Source organism: Candoia aspera, chromosome 2, assembly GCF_035149785.1.
Source record: "Candoia aspera isolate rCanAsp1 chromosome 2, rCanAsp1.hap2, whole genome shotgun sequence".
Lineage (NCBI taxonomy): Eukaryota > Metazoa > Chordata > Lepidosauria > Squamata > Boidae > Candoia > Candoia aspera.
The window spans coordinates 168,969,257-168,986,144 of record NC_086154.1 but is presented as its reverse complement, the minus strand read 5'-3'; the positions used below and the strand labels follow the sequence as shown (position 1 = coordinate 168,986,144).

At 46.5% G+C, this 16,888-nt stretch overlaps 1 protein-coding gene across 1 annotated transcript in view; it reads right to left on the bottom strand.

Moving 5' to 3' along the window:
- The window catches only part of FRMPD1 (FERM and PDZ domain containing 1), an 84,756-nt gene that overhangs the window by 36,045 nt on the left and 31,823 nt on the right, over nt 1–16,888 (bottom strand). The window contains exon 3 of the mRNA XM_063294820.1: nt 2,583–2,672. Within this exon, the coding sequence (XP_063150890.1) occupies nt 2,583–2,668 (86 nt within the window). The 5' untranslated portion in view covers nt 2,669–2,672. The remainder of the gene's footprint in view (nt 1–2,582; nt 2,673–16,888) is intronic.

The following is a 16,888-nucleotide window of genomic DNA, read 5'->3' as shown; positions in this document are numbered from 1 at the left end:
ACTTAGCCCAATACAGCCATAGACAGTTCAGTGCTTTGTAGGTCCAGCTTAGTGGCCTTGCATTCTGTCTCCTAGGCCAGGATGGAATCAGTGCCGCCTTCATGAAATCTATCACTGAAAAACCATGAGAAAAGATTTCCAAAATCATACAAAAGCAAAGGATTCATATTGGCCATCAGAAAATTGACATTTATATTAGGACAAATTACTTTATTTCTAACAGGATTGTTCTGCAGTGCAACAAACAGGCAAATATTTGTGGGTGATTTTCAGTGATACTTTCAATGATACTTCCTAAGCACCAAGCTGTTCAAAGTTTGGAACAACATTTGAGCATTTTGTGTTTCAGCAAACATGATGAAGTGGTGTTTTCAAGCTGTAATCTTGAGAAACTTGGCCTCAAGTTCCCTGGAAGCTTACTGAGGATTCCTCACAGAAAAAGATGGATAATGGTGCATCAGTTTCCCTCTAGCACAGCTTGCCTACTGTTTACAGTGGCCTAGAGTCACTCCCTGCAATGCGCATCTGGCAAAAAATCATTACAGTAGGTGTATTCTAGACTACAGGATGACACTTAGCTCTCACAGGCAGCCAGAGGTGGCAAGCCTAAAACCAACTAAAGTTTTCTTCCACCCTAAATAGACTAAAGGGACGCGGTGGCGCTGCGGGTTAAACCACTGAGCTGCCGATCGGAAGGTCGGCGGTTCAAAACCACGCGGCGGGGTGAGCTCCCGTTGCTAGTCCCAGCTCCTGCCAACCTAGCAGTTCGAAAACATGCAAATGTGAGTAGATCAATAGGTACCGCTTCGGCGGGAAGGTAACGGTGTTCCGTGTCGTCATGCTGGCCACATGACCCGGAAGTGTCTCCGGACAACGCCGGCTCTAAGGCTTAGAAACGGAGATGAGCACCGCCCCCTAGAGTCGGACACGACTGGACTTTACGTCAAGGGAAACCTTTACCTTTACTAAATAGACTAAAAAACCTGGCAAGTCATGAAAAAACATGTTTTAACCTGTTCCATGCTACAGGGGTGCCCAAAATGGGGTCAAAAAGGTTGAGATGGCGGTCACAACCATGCAATCAAAGCCCCACCCCTTTTCATGTGCATTGTGATGTGTAAGTTGTGACATGAGGGACACATGACATGCATGTGAGTTTCCTCTATAGAGAGAGTATCATCCTGCCACCTGACTTGCCCATACTTGCTGAACAGTGTGACCCTTAGACCACTTTCAAGACATGGCAGAGGGCAGGCAGATATTAACAAAAGCAGCTAGAATGGCAATGGGCCATTTTGTTCTACTAAAAGCCAAATTTGCAATCCCCCCTAACATCTGGAGAAGCTAGGAAACAAACAGAGACTCATGACTGGGTTTTGAATAGAAATATGATCTGGAAAGCAAATCCTGATGGGAGAATCTGGCAATTTTCACACGGCCTCCAGTGCATATTGTCCAAATGGGGCTTTGCCAGAAGAAACACAACAGCATGAATAAGCTGTTGGCAGCCTGTGAGCTTTTCTTTTGCAGGTCCCCGCCTTGTTCTCTCTCAAGATTGCCCCGTCAATCTTTTGACAATGGCACAGTTTTCCACTGACTTTCAGTGGGAAATCAAATCAAAGAGGCGTGTTAAGCCTCCACACACTCTGGACATGCTTGGCTAAAAAAAAAAAAAAAGTAGGGAAATGCAGCCCCAAATTTCACCCGTCCCCTCTGATGATGCAATTACTTCACTGCCCTGCTCTTTTCAGTTCTTGCTGTCAATGAATGAATGAATGAATGTTGCAAAATGGGGGTCAGAAACCTTCCATGATGTGTGCTCAAGCATTGCCTAAAAGTATGGTAATATTTTCATTTTAATAATGACTTTTTATATTTTTATAATGATTGTTTTCATCTATCTGTTATTTTATTTAATTGTATGCTGCCCAGAGTCACTTTGTGTGAGATGGGCAGCTATATAAATGTGATAAATAAATAAATAAATTTGCCATAATAGTTGGTTAGCAAGGGTGCCAATCATCCTAACTCTAAATTTCCTCCTCCCCTTCAGCTTAAATAGGTATACAGTTTTGCTTTGCCATTTCACAGCAGATTGTTGTGAAACAATACTACAAATATCATTTATTTCTGTTTCATTTTACTCCTTTGGCTTTAATTATTGTAATACTGACATCCCACCCTACATTTGTAGCTCAGGGCCAAGACTTTGACCTGGAACTAGAAGCCAGTGCCAAAATTGATAATATTTTCTCCGTACCGCAACCCATCCCAAAAAGAGAGCATAGTGGTATTCCACAATAGTTGCAGTCTTGGGACAAACTCCAGGAGTAATCCCATTTAGAAAACATAGTAACAGTCCAAAAATTTGCTACTTTACTTGACCTAGGAGAGAGGAGAAGGACCACCTTAAGCAACGTAGGCCTTCTTCACTGCAAAACTGTCAGCTGAGTTTTGGGTGGCAAGACCAGATCAAAGTAAATCTTTAGATTATGCAACTAAGAAGCTACTTAATGACGTCTCACACCCAAGGGAAGCACTCTGCTGTTCCAGCTAATAATATAATACATCAAAATGCATACCTGGCTGAATTATCCCGTGATCGACGCAGCCATTTTGCTACCATCTGCTCTATCCTGTGTGCTTTGCGTGTTTCTAGATCTTCCATTTACCTGCGGCAGAGAAAAAGATTTTATTTATTTATTTACTAAATTTATTCAGTTTTCTACCCAACTCCAAGCAACTATCCTCCTCCTCCTCAAACCAGGAGCCCTCCAATTTATATGGCTGGATTAGATTCTCTCCAAATACTCATGTTATTTAGAAATTATTTATTTATTAGTTAATTATTAAATTAAATAATAGTTAATTATTAAATTATTTAGAAAAGCCACATCCAAAATACTATTAAAGAATGTTACTTAATAGAAATAACAGTGCAATTATAGAGTCATGTGGAAGAAAGTCTTCTTGAGTTAATACTCTCAGATAAAGTGCATGCAGCACTGCAACCTAAATGTGTGTGTTTTTTCTTAATTCAGAAAGCCCTAGGATGGGTGAAATTTTTATTAATGTATTAAAAATTAGTTGTATTAACTTTATCAGACATGTCTCTTCATCAACAGGGTTCAGATACCTTAAATGTATCTCTTAACTATTTTAGATCATGCAGATAATAAGCTTCAAATGCTGTTTCAGGTGTTTAAATTATTGGTATAGGGGAGGGACTGAGGCAGAGGCAGAGGGGACAAACCTTTTTCTAAGAATGATCTCAGCTTAAAGAGCCATTATGGCTAGAAAGCATGGGGACTGAACTGCAGTCTTTAATATCAGCCTTCCCTAATCTGGTACTATCCAGATGTGCTGAACTTCAACTTTCATAAATTCTCAGCCAGCATGACGTTTGCACAAAAACTTCTGAAAATTCTGTGTGTCTGTGTGTGTGTGATCCATCACACAAGGAGGATACTGCATTGGAGAAAATTCATGGATTTATGAAGAACATTGAAGCCACCTGACTATATGTCTATTAATTCAGTCTGACTCTGACTAGAAAAGTCTCTTCAGGGTCTCATGCAGAAAAGGGTTTCCCCCCTTCACCCAACTTCTACCTAATTTTGTTTTGACTTGGAGTTTTTAGGTCTTGGTCAGGGAACTGCATGCACACAGAGCATGTGCTTTGCTACTGAGTGGTGCTCCATCATTCCCTTGGCAGGAGCAACACTTCTGCAAAAGTTCATGGGATTATTATACAGTCCTTCTCTCAAGCAAACTACTTGCGAGTTAATGTTTATCAGCTGGATATTCTTTGGTTCAGATCTCACTTTGATGTGGTTTCATTGCCTGGCCTTAGGGAGTGGACAGATGGCATTCACTTGTGGTTTTGTTAAATCCCTGTACAAATAGGCAGGAACATCCTAGAGTCAATTACCTCCTATTAATCAGAGATTCCTTTTAGTACAAAACTCCTGAAGTGCCTTGGAGTCCAGAATCTACCTTCTGCCTGTCCCTGCCTTACAGGAATATTTAAAAGTGAGATAATGCATGTACAGAGAGCCAGTTTGGTCTAGTGGTTAAGGTGCTGGACTAGGAGTGAGGACACCTGTGTTCTAGTCCTTCGCTTAGCCAGTTGTATGACTTTGGGCCAGATACTCTTTCTCAGCCATATGAAAAAGGCAATGGTAAACGACTTCCAAAAATACAATATTGCCAAGAAAACTGCATGGACCTGTCCATTAGTCACTGGGCTCAAGACTTACTCTCCCTTCCCCAATACGTATCACTATATAATGACCAAGTGCATAAATATAGGGAGCACTGATGAGAAAGATGGGAATATGTATTGCTTAATTGAGAATTTCAGGTTAAAGACAATACAGGTCTCTTTAACGCATCACGTTTTCTATCTCATTTTCACATTCATTTGTTTTATGTTATTTATTACTATTCATATATTTATATGGTTACAACAGCTTATTATTATATCATTGGGGGAAATGGTCACAAAGTCCCATAATGCAATCCTTAGCACAGAAGCTAAGTTTCTTGCAACATTGCAGTAAGCCAGACAACATTAATAATGTCAGGCAAGTAACGTCAGTAGAAGAAATATATATAACCTAGCAGTTCGAAAACATGCAAATGCGAGTAGATTAATAGGTACCGCTTCGGCAGGCAGGTAACGGTGTTCCGTGTAGTCATGCCAGCCACATGACCACGGAGGAAGTGTCTACGGACAAACGCCGGCTCTTCGGCTTTGAAACGGAGATGAGCACCGCCCCTAGAGTCAGACACAACTGGACTTCATGTCAAGGGAAACCTTTACCTTTACCTTTTACATATATCTTTAGCCCATAGAAAGGCAGCTATTCAAGATGAAATTGCCATCTTGTGGGTAGAGGATAAAGTTGTAGCCAATCAATTATTTTTTTATTGTACATATAGAAAACTCAAAAGCCGCAACTCTTCCACCCATTTCAGATGACAGTTTATGAAGCAAGATATCCTTCTAAGTACTCTGAAACAAAAAAAAGGGGACACGGTGGCACTGCGGGTTAAACCGCTGAGCTGCTGAGCTTGCTGATCGGAAGGTCAGCGGTTCAAATCCGCATGACAGGGTGAGCTCCTGTTGCCAGTCCCAGGTCCTGCCAACCTAGCAGTTCGAAAACATGCAAATGTGAGTAGATTAATAGGTACCGCTTCGGCAGGCAGGTAACGGTGTTCCGTTTAGTCATGCCGGCCACATGACCACGGAAGTGTCTACGGACAAACGTGGGCTCTTCGGCTTTGAAACAGAGATGAGCACCGCCCCCTAGAGTCGGACACGACTGGACTTAGTGTCAAGGGAAACCTTTACCTTTTCTACTCTGAAACAGCCGACTAAGACAGAAAAGCAAAGTGGTCCTCAAAATTGTAATGCATGCACTAGAAGGAATAGCAATCCAGAGGGGTTACAGCAATGAAGACACCATCTACAATAGAGATTAGACATTTTATGGAACCTGCCAATATATTCCACTGAGATAGTAAAAAGGACAACTGTTCTAGATCAGTGCTGCATCAGGCTGCTGTTAAGAGCTCCTGTCTAGCATCCTCTGACTGTAACTCTTTTAAGAATAGTTTAAGCCTGTCCAGGACTCACAACTTTTGAATCTCAGGCTTCAGGCTTGGGATGGGCTATGGCATCACATCTGAAATCAACCCAGACATGGCTGTTCCCTCTCCTTCTGGGAGAAAGTGGTCTTCCAAATTCACCATGTATACTACCACACAGCCCCTTTAAGTTCCCAGCAAGTTCATTTGTAGCTCTAGCAATTTTAATAAAAAGTTTTAGAACAACTCATTGGACATTTGCACAGAAGTTTCATGGAAGTGGAAAATTTTGTAAAGAACAGGAACACAGTGGCAAATAATTGTGGGACAAAATGTCTGTTCTCTTCCTCCATAAATATTATATACCCTGAATCTTTCAGGAAGAGGTGAATACACTATTTCTAGGATGCTTTTCAAAAGAGAACAAATTCTGCAATGCAAGGTCAATGCAGATCTTTCCCTGTCTCCACCTCTCCCTCTCCCCTCCCCCAATCTAGAACATAATGTAATGGAAACAAAACCCAATTGTTGCTTTGGAAACTCTATTAGAGATGTTGACTGAATGGAGGATAGTTTAAAAATGCTTGTCATGACCTTACCAAAAAAGAGCTGTCATTAAGGAAGCAGAAAAGACAACATTCAAGTCTGATTCACAGAGTTCAGTTCAAATCCCATTGAAGTAAATGGGTGGTTTGCCAAATTTTCCCTCAGCAAGTCATCATGAACCAAGGTGACTGCCTGCCCAAGACTGACTCCACTGAAGGAGTGGTGGCAATGCCTCTAAGACAACCTTTACTCACTAGGTGTTCTCCAGACATATGAGACTACAGCTCCCATAATCCTCCTGCCAGTGCTGCCAATGGCTGCTTTTGATCATATGAGATCTAAAACACATCATCATTTCTAATGACTATTTAATAGAGATCCTGGTCCTGGTCCTTTTACCATTTGGAACAAGAGTGGTAAGCGTGAAGGACAGGGTCCTTCAATGAAATGCAATGGCAACCATGGTTTCATTTGGAGCTCTTTTTGAGACATGCTATTTCAAGGGGATTACTGAAAGAATACCAATCCAGTGAGATTACTGAAATAAATAAAAATGCATTCTACAATAGAGATCATGTATTTTAGGGAGCCAGTCCTGACAGGTTAGCTTCTATCCATTACTGTACAGCCATACAAAGTATGTATCATTTGTAAGGCTTTTAGTGACAATTCAGTTTAGTTATGTATTGCCACTTTGGTGTTTTAATGACTCTGAGCTGATTTTAGTAATTAACCCCCCCCCCCACATTCAGAGTATTGTTTTATTTCATCCACAAAATGCATTTGTTTACAATGAAAGTTCATCACACCAGTAAGGGCCCATTTAGAAGAGAAATAAAAACATGATGGATAAAGATATAAATCATATGAACATAACCATTAGTATGACTATAATTACTGATACCAAGGATGCTGTTACTGAGCACAGGAAACTCATGAGGTATCTCCAGGGCATTTTATACTGAATGGAATTTCAGGACACAGAGCAACTATATTAACATCCTTATTCCTAAGTTTCCCAGTGACATCAGAAAATCAAACTACTAGGCAATGGGAAACCTGTGCAAATCAAAGTGGAAAAATCCAGCAGGCATAATTGATTTTGGGGACTTGCACTAGCCCTTTCCAGTCATTTCCCTCCAGATGTAATCCCAACAGATGGGAAAGAAAGCAGGACTGAACTTGTCATTTGTGACATTGAAATCACATTGCCTGTTGGCTGCAGCCCTGACATGCTGCATGGTTTAGTGACATGGAAATCACTCAATATCAGTAGCTGGGGAGATGACACCTGATCTTCCTCTTTGGACACCAAGCCTGTTTATTTTTGCTGTGATACTATAATCAGTATATTTTGTTGACTTATGATTTTATGAAGCATCTAGCCTGTTGTGTCCTAAGTGGAGCTTTATTTTGTGATGAACTATAACACGCATGTGCTCCAGGCCACTAATAACAATAAAGCTATTTTTTCCCTACAGATATACAATACCACTGAAAAATGCCCACCTAATTCAATAGCCAAACTAGCTTTTCTATCAGTGAGAAACAGTACCAGTGAAGGCAGCCTTTGAGCAAGTAAGAGATCAATACACAGCACAAAAGTTACCCGAGCATTTGGAAAGAGTATGTTCAAGAATATTTGGCAATCAGTGGGGCTGTATAACAGGCGATGCTTTCAAAGAAAGACCCAAGCTAAAGAACATTGAACACAGACCTGTTCAAACCAGAGCTTTCTCCCACATGGTGATTAGATTATCATCTGTGTTTTTTCTCTCATTCTGTTGCTGACACTCTCCCATGTGCTCTGTCCAAACATTGCACAGGTTAACCATGAGGCATTTGTTGCCAGAACCATGTAGCGATTGCTCTTTCAAACACAGCTTCACATCTGCCTTTGGACTTGATGACATTCTTTTAAGGATGGCAGAAAAGTAAAGATACCCCTGGGAGTTAAGCGACCTGTCTGCGCAGTTTCTCTTGGCAACCGTATGTGTAGTTTATCCATGCTTTCTTCTGGGCTGTTTTTCATCTCCTGCATCGTACTTACACCCTGGTATTCTGCTCTCTCATTCCAGCACTACCTGTAAATAGGTTTAGAGCTGCCCTTGGGAAGATATGAGCAAGCCATTAAGGAGGGATTTGGAAAAGAGATTTCCCAGTCCTGAGATAGAGGGAAGTGTGAGAAAGAAATTCAAAAAATCCTGCCTTGATTTTGTTCAGTATAAGATGGGACCGAAACCTGGACAGGCTTTGGAGATGCTGATATTCCACCTGATTCCAGTAAAGAGCATTCTTGGAATCTCTGCTGTGCCTATTTCTTGACTTGGCCTGCCTTGGAAGGGCTGAACATTGTCTTGCTCGCGTCCAAACGGTGACAAGGTCACTTGGGTGCTGATAGGCTGGGTAAAATCCCAAAGAAGGAACAAGAACTGAAGCAGCACCAATTAAGTGCATATTCAGGGTGAAATAATAGTGAATGCCCTTTCTACACTTCTCTAGTGTTGGTGAACAATTCTATTCTGGCTGGAGATTAAGAGGCTAGGAGGTTTATCAACTACTTTCAAGGAGCATGTAACAGCACTGTTCCCAGACTGGTTGCCTTAAAGCTGTGATAAGGAGACCACACTTCTATTAATGGTATGTGTGCATGGGCACCAGCGTTTTCCTGGGACAAGTCCCAGGAAAGGTTGGCACCAGTGGCACCTTTCAGAGTCAGGCCAGGGGCCATCCCAGAATTCAAATCTGGTGCAGGTCACAGGAGTCCAGTCACTGGAGCTTCTGTAACTTGCAGAAGGCACATAATGAGGCAAGTACGGGATGTCCAGCTCTCTTATACCAAGCCTGTCAAACACAGAAACTGTTCTGTACACACCTATTTCTTTCCGTATCTGTAGAAAGTTGTGAGTAGTGTTAGGCAGAGGAATTATCCTGTACTACTTTCTTCCACTGCTTATTTCAGTTTGATTAAAGACAATCTGTCATGACCTCGTTGCAAGGCACAAAAGAGCCTCACAATGTAGATCATGATCATTAAGGAATAGAGGAAGAAGATAATTAAACCAGGGATTAAAACAAGCACCCAAAGCACCCACACCCATGAACCCATAGACAGCTGAAAAGGAGGACATCGGGACGAGCAGAGATAAGCCGCACCTGGTGCCCTGGAGGACACTCCCGATTCGAGGGGACAAAGGAAGACACCGGGAAAACGCCCATACAGCCATCAAGGATCCCATCAAGAGGGATTGGGACAATGAAGGGTGGAGGAGCCCGGGGCCCTACCAGAGGGTATAAAAGGGGCACCTCCACACCACACCCTCCGTTCTCGTTTTTCGTTCTGTCAGCCATCATACCAATAAACCAGAAATCCTTAATACCCATTAAGTGAGTCTGTGTCTTATTGCGAAGTGAGACTGACCTTGACATAAAAATGGGAACCCCCAAAAAATTTTTACCTAGCACCTATCCAACAAGCTTGTGAGGGACCCAGCTAGGTATGGAAACCCACGGAGCGAGGCAGCGCAACCCTTCGGCACCCGGCGACAAAGCCCCGCTCCCCCCGGGCGGGATGTGGCTGAGGTCCGGGCGGTGTAACGCCCCGGTTAGTATGGGATCCAGCTCGGGGGAAGCGGAGAGGGAGGGAACCACCCCGGCGCCCCGGAGCCCGCGGGCCACCGGGGGCGAGATGAGGGGACCCTCTCCAGGCTTGCAGGCAACCCCGGAGGAAGCGCGAGACGAACCGCCACCCAGGGCACACGGAGGCGAGGGAGCGCCTGGCACCACGGAGGGTCCAAGGGAAGGTCCGTCCTCCACGATGACCAACAGCGAGGGCGAGCAGAATGGCGAGCACCCCAGCGGGAGGTCACAGACAGCGGCAAGGCTCGACACACTGGAGGAAGGGGTGCAGGCGATACGGCTGATGCTACAACAGCTGACGGCAGCGTAGGGACTCCGCGGCGGCGGCAGCGCGGAGGCACCCCCGGATGAGAGGCGGCGGGGCGAGCGCGGTGGCGGCGACGGCGGAGCCCGGCCCAAGGAGCCCACCCGACGACCGGAGGCGCACCGGGACAAGAGACGGAGCGGATACCCAGCGGACGGTGGCGACTACGGCGGAGCCCGACCCCAGGAGCCCACCCACCGATCGGAGGCGCGCCCGGACGAGAGGCGGCGGGACGACCTCGGCGGCAGCAATGGCAGCGGCGGCGGAGCCCGGTCCCAGGAACCCACCCGACGACTGGAGGCGCACCCGGAGAGGCGGAGGGATGACTCGGCGTACGGCGGCAGCGACAGTGGAGCCTGGCTCCAGGAGCCCACCCGAGGGAGAACGTCCCGCCACCCCGGGCGACGGGTCGACGGACTTGCGAGGAGACCCAGAGAGACACACAAACACCGCAAGAGGACTGGAGACAATCCGACCCGCATCAGCCCCCGTGGAGCCCGCTGCATGCCCCAGAGGGCACCCGGAGCCAAACCAGAACAGCTGCCAAGGACTTTGGCATAAAGTTTGACGGGGACCCCTCTAAACTCTCCTTTTTCCTGACGAACGCGAGGTACTACCTCGAGGAATGGGGTCCCTGTTTCAGAACTGAAAGGGGCAAAGTGAATGCCCTGGCCATAAAGCTAAAAGGTCGGGCCACCGATTGGTACGTCCAGCTGTGCCAATCAGGCACCCGGGCGCTGCAGGACAGCACAGAATTCCTGCAGGCGCTGGAGCTGCACTTCAGGGACCCCCTGGAGCAAGAAAAAGCGAAAAGGGTGCTGAAAACACTCAGACAAAGCCAGCGCTCCGTGGCAGAGTATGCCATGGAGTTTCAAGCCCTAGCCGGAAAAGTGGACACCTGGTCTCAATCGACTCTGATTGAGAAATTCAAACAAGGACTCAACTTAAACGTTCTCTGGTGGGCACTCTGCCGCGACAATCCCAACTCCCTGACGGAATGGATCTGGCTGGCGGGGGAAGCAGAGGACGCCCACGACACGTTCCTCCACGCCAAGAGGGAAACGCAGCAGACGGAGGCAGCGAGACCCCCACGCACAGCTGCAAGGCAGGGGAAGGTGAGACCCCAACCATGGAAGGAGGAACGGGACCGGCGCTTCGCCAAAGGGCAGTGCTTCACGTGCGGCAAGGAAGACCATAAGGCAGCAGCATGCCCCAAAACGACACCCAGAGAGAGCACAAGGGCACAAACCACACCAACCCCAGCGCCAAGAAAGCGACCAGCAGCGAAGGGGGAGTACCGAGCCAGACACTTCCCCTACAGCTCAGAGGAGGAGGGAAGCAATCCCAACGAGCCGATGGAAAACGACAACCACCTGGCCTAAGGGGCGCCGAAGGACAGGTGGAGGACAGTGACAGGCGCAATGACAAAGGGGTGAGTGAGGAATGCCCCACCCTCTACGTCCATGTCACCCTCACCCATGGGGATAAGACTGAAAAGGTCTGGGCACTAATTGACTCGGGCTGCTCCAAAAGCCTAATGCACCCAGACCTGGCAGCCGCGCTTAACCTCCGCTGCTATCCACTTCAGCACCAATTGGTGTTCACGCAGCTCGATGGATCTGCAGCGGGAGGGGGCCTGGTCACCCAATACACTGGAGAAACCGTGCTAAGGCTCAGCAGCCACGAGGAAAAATTGGCTTTCATCGTGGCACCGGTGGGGCAACCCCTACATACTGGGGATCCCATGGCTCGTGCAGCAAAACCCAGTCCTCAACTGGAAAACCAGAGAGATTAAGTTTGTTGACGGGTGTTATCAAGCACCTTCAGGGAACAGGGTCCCCTGAGCGGCCATGGGGGGGGCAACGACGACTGCAGAGCACAGAGAGACGGCACTGCCAGAGGGACTGCCAACCAAATATGCGGACTTCGCCGTCTTCGGCAAGAAAGAGGCGGACAAACTCCCCCCCCCACAGGAAAACGGACTGTACCATTGAACTGGTCCCGGGGGTACCCCTACCCAAACCCAAAATATATGCCATGACCCAGCGGGAGCTGGCAGCATTAAGGGACTTTGTGGACAAAAACTTGGCAAGAGGTTTTATCGAGCCTGCAAACTCTCCAGTAGGAGCGCCAGTCCTCTTTCGTGAGAAAAAGGACGGGTCACTGCGGCTCTGTACAGATTACCGCGGATTAAACGCAGCAAGCATTTCAAATAAATACCCCCTACCCTTAATAAAGGACATCTTGTCCCACCTGGCAAAGGGTAAGGTATTCTCTAAACTGGACATAAGGGAAGCCTATTACCACATACGGATACGGGAGGGGGATGAATGGAAAACTGCTTTCAACTGCCCATTGGGGGCGTTTCAATATAAGGTGCTCCCATTCGGACTGGCAGGAGCACCGGGGGTATTTATGCAGTTAATTAATGAGGTCCTGCGCGACCACCTTTTTAAGGGGGTTTTGGTTTACCTCGACGATGTATTAATCTACACGGAAACGGAACGTGAGCACGAACGCTTGGTAAAAGAAGTGCTCAGGAAACTCCGCAAGGCAGAGCTGTTTGTCAAGCTCTCCAAGTGCGAGTTTCACAAGAAACAAATTGATTATCTAGGGTATAGAATTTCAGCTAAAGGAATAGAAATGGACCCAAGCAAGGTCCAAGCCATACTGGCGTGGGAGCGCCCACGCACGAGTAGACAACTTCAAAGCCTCCTCGGATTCACTAACTTCTACAGGGGGTTCACGCCAAAGCTGGCAGAGACTATTTTACCCCTAACTAACCTACTTAAGACTAAGGGCTTGGGGGACACGCGCAAATCAAGAAACCCGGGGGCGCTACTAAACTGGACAGCTGATTGTCAAACGGCATTCAAGAGACTAAAAAACCTCTTCACAGCTGAGCCAGTGCTACAACACCCCGACCCCACCAAGTCTTTTGTGGTGCAGGCAGATGCCTCCGACTTTTCCATCGGAGCCATCCTGCTCCAAAGGGACTCCGAAAACCACCTAAAACCCTGCGCCTACCTTTCCCGCAAATTCTCTGAAACAGAGCGGAGATGGCATATATGGGAAAAGGAGGCGTTCGCAGTAAAGACAGCTCTGGAAACGTGGAGGCACCTGCTGGAAGGGGCCACTTGCCCCTTCGAAGTTTGGACGGACCACAAGAACCTGGAGGCACTCAGCACGCCAAAACGGCTCAGCCCTAAGCAGGTGCGTTGGGCTCAGTTCTTCAGCCGGTTCAATTTCACGCTGAAATTCATACCGGGCAAGAAGAACTTCCTGGCGGATGCCCTCTCCCAACAGCCACAGGACGACATGCAAGCCTCCGACATCGTGGGGACAGTATGGACCGAGAAACAGCTGGGCTGCCCAGCTGTCATGCACAGCCAGACAAGGAATCAGCGCACGCCAGCACGAACAACAGGGAACGATCGGAGCCGCCGTTCAATTTCACCGAACTGGCAACAAAGACTCACACAAGCACTACAAACAGATACATGGTTGCAAAACAACCGACACCATGTATCTATCAAGGACAGCATCGCCTGGAAAGAGAAAGCCTTGTACGTGCCAGAATCATTGCGGGGGGAAATCTTACACAGATCGCACGGTGACAAGACTGCGGGACATTTTGGGTTCGTAAAAACCCTTCACCTAACGAGGAGGCAATTTTGGTGGCCAAACCTCAGAAAAGACGTGAAAGACTACATGGCCAACTGCCCCACATGTGCCACCACCAAACGGAAAGGGGGAAAACCCCAAGGGCTGCTGCAGCCAGTAGCCAGCCCCTCCCGCCCATGGGAAGAAATTTCCATGGATTTTATTGTGGACCTCCCACCCAGCCAAAGGAAAACAGTGATATGGGTGGTAAAAGACTATTTCTCAAAGCAGGCACACTTCATCCTGTGCGCAATCATCCACTCCGCACAACAACTGGCACGCTTGTTCCTAACACACATATACAGGATTCATGGCGCCCCCTACAGGTTGGTGACCGACAGAGTTCACGTCAAAGTTTTGGCGGGAATTTTTAAAACTAATCGGGACCAAGCAAGCACTGTCCACTGCGTGGCATCCACACACGGACGGATCTACAGAGATCCTAAACTCAACATTGGAACAGTTCCTGAGGGCATTCATAAATTACCAACAGGACAACTGGGTAGACCTACTACCTTTCGCAGAGGTAGCCTATAATAATGCGGTACATCAGAGCACTGGCCACACCCCATTTAAGGTGGTCTACAGAAGGGACTTTGTACCGATACCAGAACTGCCGCAACCTGAAACCCCGCCCTGCTCACCAGACGACTGGGCGGCACAGCTAGCAACAACCTGGCCAATCATCCAAACGGCCCTAGCAGACGCACAACCACGTACAAAAAATATGCGGACAACCACAGGGCAGAGGCACCGAACTACAAAGTGGGAGATAGGGTCTACCTCTCCACTAAGTTCATAAAAACCTCATAACCCTCGAAGAAACTGGCACCGAAATTCATCGGACCCTTCAAAATCACACAGGTAATCAATCCAGTTACTTTCAAACTGGAACTGCCCCACAACTTGAGACGGGTCCACCCAGTATTTCACTGTGCACTACTGAAACCAACAAGCACATCCAAATGGCATACGGAAGAACCTCCGCCCCCACCTGTAATGATAGACAACCAACAGCATTTTGAAGTAAAAGAGATACTGGACTCAAGAAAGCAAAGAGGTAAGCTGCAATACCTCGTTAAATGGAAACATTTCCCACACCCAGAGTGGGTCCAGGCACAACATGTCATGGCAAGACAACTAGCTAGACAGTTCCATGAGGCATACCCAGAGAAACCAGCACCATAAAGACATATTTGGGGGGCAGCATGTCATGACCTCGTTGCAAGGCACAAAAGAGCCTCACAACGTAGATCATGATCATTAAGGAATAGAGGAAGAAGATAATTAAACCAGGGATTAAAACAAGCACCCAAAGCACCCACACCCATGAACCCATAGACGGCTGAAAAGGAGGACATCGGGACGAGCAGAGATAAGCCGCACCTGGTGTCCTGGAGGACACTCCCGATTCGAGGGGACAAAGGAAGACACCGGGAAAACGCCCATGCAGCCATCAAGGATCCCATCAAGAGGGATTGGGACAATGAAGGGTGGAGGAGCCCGGGGCCCTACGAGAGGGTATAAAAGGGGCACCTCCACACCACACCCCCCGTTCCCATTTTTCGTTCTGTCAGCCATCATTCCAATAAACCAGAAATCCTTAATACCCATTAAGTGAGTCTGTGTCTTATTGCAAAGTGAGACTGACCTTGACACAATCTGTGTTAGAATTTGGAGAGAATTGAAGTGAAACCCTTATTGCTGGAGGGTGGTATTCTTACACTGATTTAATTGGAAACTGGCCCAACATTGTGCATCTCCTGTCATTCATCCTATAATTCTCTCTCCTGCAGTCTGCAGCCTTCCGGGCTTCCAATATTCAGTTAAATCCCAACAGAAGCAAGACAAGACAATGTTTACTACTGGATTACTGTTGGGGTCTCTTGATAAATTTGTCCAAGAATCTTTTGTTCCCCTGGAGAAATTCAGAAAAAGGATCCGCCCAATTTCTTTGCCTGCAAATTTGTGGGAGAATTTGAATAGGCCATTGGAGCTGGAAGAGCCCTCAATAAAAGCCACCAGAGGAAAATGAGGAGGCTGTATATTAGCCCCAGATTTCAGTGATTTCAGATCAACTTCCAGAAGCTTCAGTGGTTTCATACTTGGCTGAAGACTTCATTTCCATGGTTATATTGCAGAGCCAACTGCATGATATTTAGACAAGACAGAGAGGAGTTGTTGTTGTTGTTTCTTTGGGGCAGAATCGCAGGCTGGGGAGGGTTCCTGCCTGCTTCTCGAAACATGAAAGCCAGCTCGCTGAAACCAGCCTTTCCACTGGATCTGTTTGATGGTAAGAGCTTTAGTGTGGCATGGAGTATATAGCTCAAGCATGTCGTACATGGTACATATGCTCACTCACTCACTGTATTGAGTGCAAACAACACCCTTCAAAAGGGCAGCTGCAGAATGTTTTGGAAAGAAGCAAGAAAGAAAGGGGGCAGCGAACAACTTCTGTCTTAGAGGAGAAGACAGTACTTGGATGACTTTATTGCCATGACAGTTGACTATTTTCAAGGTTTTCTTCAGGTTGTTGAATCAAACATTTCACATCTCAAAACAGCAGGCTTAAAGAGGCTACCGCTACAGTAGGGAATTCCTAGATGCACAGGGCAAGGGGTTGGATTAGGTGATCTCCAAGGTCCCTTTCCAGTCAACCCCTACATTGGATGGTATTGTGCAGAATCTCAGGAGACCTCTCCCACATTAAAACCTTTCTAGCTGTCCAGAATGCTCCCTGTTAGTCTAGTTTCTTTTTGTATTTTGGGAGGCAGGTTGGTACATTTCTAAACAATACAATGAATCTCAGACACGCAGTATCTTTGTTTTCTAACAATGCCTAGGGGACATATATGTCTACCACTTTGGTTATATTTCTATTTAATGCTTGAATATCTGATGTTTATTTATGCATTGGTTTATACTGATTTATATGGCCACCCATCTCACTAATGCAACTCTGGACTGCTAACAAAGATTAAAAATACAATATAAATACAATATAAAAAAATATCAAGACCAGCTAAAACACAAAGTGGCTGTTGAGGACGCAATTCACAACAATGTGCATTTAATTAGTCTCCTGACTGAATCTGAATCTCTGAACTGAATTGGGTTGCCAATTTCAGGTCAAATCGATGGCCT